The 4835-nt window shown below is 46.0% G+C and overlaps 1 protein-coding gene across 1 annotated transcript in view; it reads left to right on the plus strand.

Annotated features, from left to right (window-relative positions):
- The window catches only part of GART (phosphoribosylglycinamide formyltransferase, phosphoribosylglycinamide synthetase, phosphoribosylaminoimidazole synthetase), a 15821-nt gene that overhangs the window by 9594 nt on the left and 1392 nt on the right, over nucleotides 1–4835 (plus strand). The window contains 6 exon segments of the mRNA XM_056492086.1: nucleotides 305–392; nucleotides 1252–1337; nucleotides 1763–1787; nucleotides 1790–1930; nucleotides 4626–4673; nucleotides 4676–4830. Of these exon segments, the coding sequence (XP_056348061.1) occupies nucleotides 305–392; nucleotides 1252–1337; nucleotides 1763–1787; nucleotides 1790–1930; nucleotides 4626–4673; nucleotides 4676–4830 (543 nt within the window).

Raw genomic sequence — 4835 nt, forward strand, 5'->3', positions numbered from 1 at the left:
CCAGGGACAGGGACAGGGACACTCTGTGTTCATGTGTGTCTGTCCAGGGACAGGGACAGGGACACTCTGTGTTCATGTGGCTTTGCCCAGGGACAGGGACACTCTGTGCTCAGCCCAGCTGCCAGTCCCAGCCCTCCAGAGCCCCCCAAGCTCCTCAGGAGGCAGAGCAGGGAGGTTTCCATCCTTCAGCCACAGCAGCCCAAGGGAAGAGCAGGGCTTGGGGTGGGACAGCAGCAACCAGCTCGGGCACTCCAGCCCAGGGCAGATGCCATCACTGCCTCAGGGGCTTCCACTTGGTTTTCAGGTGCCAGAGGCTCTTCTAGAGCAAATCAGGGCTGCAATCCTCCAGCACATCGTGGACAGCTTGAGACAAGAAGGGGCAGCCTATGTAGGTGAGTGAGCCCCTGGAAACCAAGGTGAGCCCTGTCCAGGTCACTTCTATTGGCAGAGGCTGCTTCTGAATTCCAGATGGTATTTGTTTAAAAAAAACCAAACAGCAGCAGCTCATTTTTCATGCAGTGTTAAGCCTCACTCATTTGGTTCACAGCTCTTTGTTTGGGAGAGAACTTTGGCCTTTTCTCCTTAAAACATCACAATTTTATTAAATATTTTATAATAAAGCAGATTTATTTGTAGTTCAGGGCAGAACACCTATTTCAGTCCTGCTGTACTGCTCACTCCTACTTACAATAACCATTTTCTCCAGATCTTTGTCCAGAGGCTGTTTTGGAAAAGGCAGAGTGGTGCCCACAGGTGTCACTTAATGCCAAGGGCACTGCAGAGATCTCAGACCTCTGAAGAGCTGGGCTCCCACCCACATCTTCAGTTTCTGCTTTTGGGGGCCCTTTTTACAATGGCTGAGTAAGAGTGGAGTTGGGTGCATTTGCTTTGTGGGGTTTCAAATGTGGTGCTCTGTTCCTCAGGTGGCTGCTTGTCACTTCTGTGGGTATTTGGGAGTTATTATGACTTGCACAACTCTTGCTCCTAAAACCTGATTTGCAGATATGAATCCCACACTCCAAAATGCTCTGTTTCTTTTAAAGTAGTTCAAGAAAGAAAGAAAGGAAGGAAAGGAAGGAAGGAAGGAAGGAAGGAAGGAAGGAAGGAAGGAAGGAAGGAAGGAAGAAGAAAGAAAGAAAGAAAGAAAGAAAGAAAGAAAGAAAAGAAAGAAAGAAAGAAAGAAAGAAAGAAAGAAAGAAAAGAGAGAGAGAAAGCAATGTTTATTTGTTTGGCTGTGCTCTTTGTGTCCAGGTGTGCTGCAAGCAGGTTTGATGCTGACCAAAGAGGGGGTGAAGATCTTAAACTTTAAATGCCAGTTTGGGGATCCTCAGTGTCAGGTGAGTGGAACACCCTGGAAAATTAAAGATGCTCCCTTCTTTTACCTCTTACTGTTGTAGTTTATTTCTAGGGAAAGATCTGGATGTGAACATCTGAAACAATGTCTGAGGTAACTTAAAATTTTGGCTCATCAGCTCTGTGAATTATTAGTTAAAAGCTTTAAGTTAAAACATGGTTCCTCAGAATTTGTTTTTCTGGACAGAAGCAGAAGGGGCCTAAATTCATGTTCCTTCTACATAAGCTCACACCTCGTGTTTCTGAATTTATGACTGGTGCCAAAGATGCTGCAAATTAAATGCTCACCCAGAGTTTCCAAATCTACTGGCTTGGCACATACAGATTTTATTCCATCAATTGAATTTCCCTAAGGTGAATTTCAGCAAAATAAAAATTAAACTTCCACCACTCTGAAAACTTTCTGCAGGCAATTCTCCCTCTGCTTAAAAATGATTTTATGAAGTGATTCAAGCAGCAATTGATGGCAAACTCTGCAGCTGCATGCCAGCCTGGTCAGAGAACAGAACTGCTGTGTGTGTGGTCATGGCCAGCCCAGGATACCCAGGAGACTCTGACAAAGGCATGGAGGTAACAGGTAACTCTGGGAGGTTGTTAATTATTTAATTACTTCCTCACAGGGCTCTGAGCAAGGTGGGCATTGGGATATTCTGTATTCATATAGCTGTTCAATATTAACTTAGGTATTAGAGACAGGTATTCAGTATTCATGTAGGTATTCAATATTCATATAGATATTAGATATATATTCTATATACATATTATATAGAGATTGTCAATATTCATTTGGATATTAGATATAGATATTCAATATTAATATAGATAGTATATGTAGGTATTTAATATTTATATGGATATTTGATATATATGTTAAATATTTGCATAGGTATACAATATCTATATATGTTAGATACAGATATTCACTATTCATATGGGTATTTGATATAAATATTCAATCTTCATATGGATATTAGAAATAGATATTCAATATCCATAGAGATATTCAACACAGATATTCAATATTCCTACAGACATTCAATATTCATTTGGATATCAATGCCATTTTGATATTAAATATAGATATTCAGGATTCATACAGGCACTCAATATTCATACAGGTATTCAATATTCATTTAGATATCAATGCCATTGGGATATTGGATATAGATATTCAGTATTCATACAGGTATTCAATATTCATTTGGATATCAATGCCATTTTGATATTAAATGTAGATATTCAGGATTCATACAGGTATGCAGTATTCATTTCCTCTGTCCCAGTACTCCTGGTTCAGGATCTGGAGATATTTACAGTGTTTAAAAACAGAGGGAACTCTTGCAGAACCATTTCCTTTCCACTCAGCCCTGCCCTGCCAGTCCCACCCAGCACCTCAGCTCCTGGCCAGGGCTCCCAAATTTTGGCAGCTCCCTGGGACCCTCCATTGCCTGGGGTCAAGGTTGTGCCTTGGTGCTTGTCCCTGGCAGGTGTCTGACCCCCTGCTTGTTAATCACAAAAACCAGTCAAATCAATGGAATTCATTCCATTCTTTTATTATCTTCCACTTCAGAGTTTCATGGGGTTTATTAGTTTTTATTCTCTTTTTCACATTGAGTCACATATTTTTAGTTGATGCTCACAGGGATTGTTGGGGTGTCTGTGCAGGGGCAGGGGTTGGATTGGGTGATCCTTGAGTGTCCTTCCAGCTCAGGATATTCTGTGATTCTCTGATTTTAATGGCTTGACAAACTTTTTATTCTGGAGTATTCCTTAAAAGAGGATGCAAAGGGGTTGAGTTTCCATTGCAGCAAAGCCAGGGGGAAGAATCCCTTGAGCTGTAGCAAAGAGAAAACTGTGCTTGGTTCTCATTTTCCCAGGTGATGGCAGCAGTTCCTCCTCTTCCTTATCCTTCCCTCAAAATAGGAATCTAAAAAAAAACTCCAAACCTTGAACAGTTTTGCTTCCCTGTGCCAGAGCAGCCACCTGTGAGTGTTTGTGGAGCACCAGCTGCAGGTGTTGTAGGGAACTGTGTGGAGTGGGCAGGATGGAATCAGGGGGAGGCTGAGGTAACATCAGCATGGTTCAATGTCAGGGACAGGGGAGAATCCTGGCAGGAAAAGCCTGTGGATTGTGATTTCCTGCAGGAGAGCCCTGCAGAAATTATCCACAGTCCCCAGAGAGAACAACTGCCCTGGCACAGGGGGTGTCCTGTGGTGGCTCCTGGATCCCAGATTTCTGTTCCTCTGGGATTTCTTTCCTTGCATTTGGGATGTCCCAGATGTGGACATGTAGGAGAGAGCCCAGAGGAGCAGCAGGATGAGCAGAGGGATGGAGCAGCTCTGCTGGGAGGAAAGGCTGGCACAGCTGGGATTGTTCACCTGCACAGGAGAAGGATCAGGGAGATCTCAGAACCCTCCCAGTACCTACAGAGGGTTAGGAAAAAAGAGAGAGAGGGACTTTTTATATGAGCAGAGAGTGACAGGACAAGGGGAAATGGTTTTAAACTGAAGGAGGGAAGGTTAGATGGGATATTGGGCAGGAATTGTTCCCTGGGAGGGGCTGGGATGGATTCCCAGAGCAGCTGTGGCTGCCCCTGGATCCCTGGAATGTTCAGTTCCAGGCTGGACACTGGGGCTGGAGCAGCCTGGGACAGTGGGAGGTGTCCCCATGGCAGGGGTGGGATGGGATGAGCTTTAAGGTCCCTCCCAGCCCAAACCAGTCTGGAATTCCATGATGATTTCCTGGGGCCAGAGCAGTGGGAAGCCTTTCATTGATGATGCTGTTTCTCAGAAAAAATCAAAGGTGAAAACTTCTCTTCTTCTCCCTTGACTGAATAAAGGACTTCAATCTTCAATGTTTTGCCCACAGAAGGAAATGGATCTGGGGAAAGGTCTGGAAAACAAATCTTGGGAGGAGCAGTGAGGGAGCTGGGAAGGGGCTCAGGCTGGAGAGAAGGAGGCTCAGGGGAACCTCAGTGACAGCAGGGACAGGGAAAGGAGGAGAGGAAATGGCCTCAAATGGCACCAGGGCAGGCTCAGGGTGGAGATTGGGAAAGAAAATGTCCCTGGCAGAGTGGTCAGGATTGGGATGAGCTGCCCAGGGAGGTTTGCAGTCACTGTCTGGGGGAGTGCTCAGGACAGGCTGGATGTGGCCCTTGGGGACAGGCTTGGGGTGATGCTGGTGGCACTGGGGTGGCACTGGGTGATTCCCACCTTGATTCTGAGATTGAATGCAATTCAAAATCCTCAGAGAACTCCTTTCTGTCTCTGCAGGGCTCCTGCAAGCCGAGGCCCTGGGGCTGCAGGTGTTCCACGGGGGCACAGCCTGAAGGATGGCAGGGTGGTGACCAGTGGTGGCAGAGTCCTGTCCATCACTGCTGTCAGGCAGGACCTGGTGGAAGCCCTGGGAGAAGCCAGCAGGGGTGTGGCCACCATCCACTTCCAGGGGGCCACCTTCAGGAGGGACATCGGGCACCGGGCCTG

Source organism: Oenanthe melanoleuca, chromosome 1 (genome assembly GCF_029582105.1).
Source record: "Oenanthe melanoleuca isolate GR-GAL-2019-014 chromosome 1, OMel1.0, whole genome shotgun sequence".
NCBI classification, from domain to species: Eukaryota; Metazoa; Chordata; class Aves; order Passeriformes; family Muscicapidae; genus Oenanthe; species Oenanthe melanoleuca.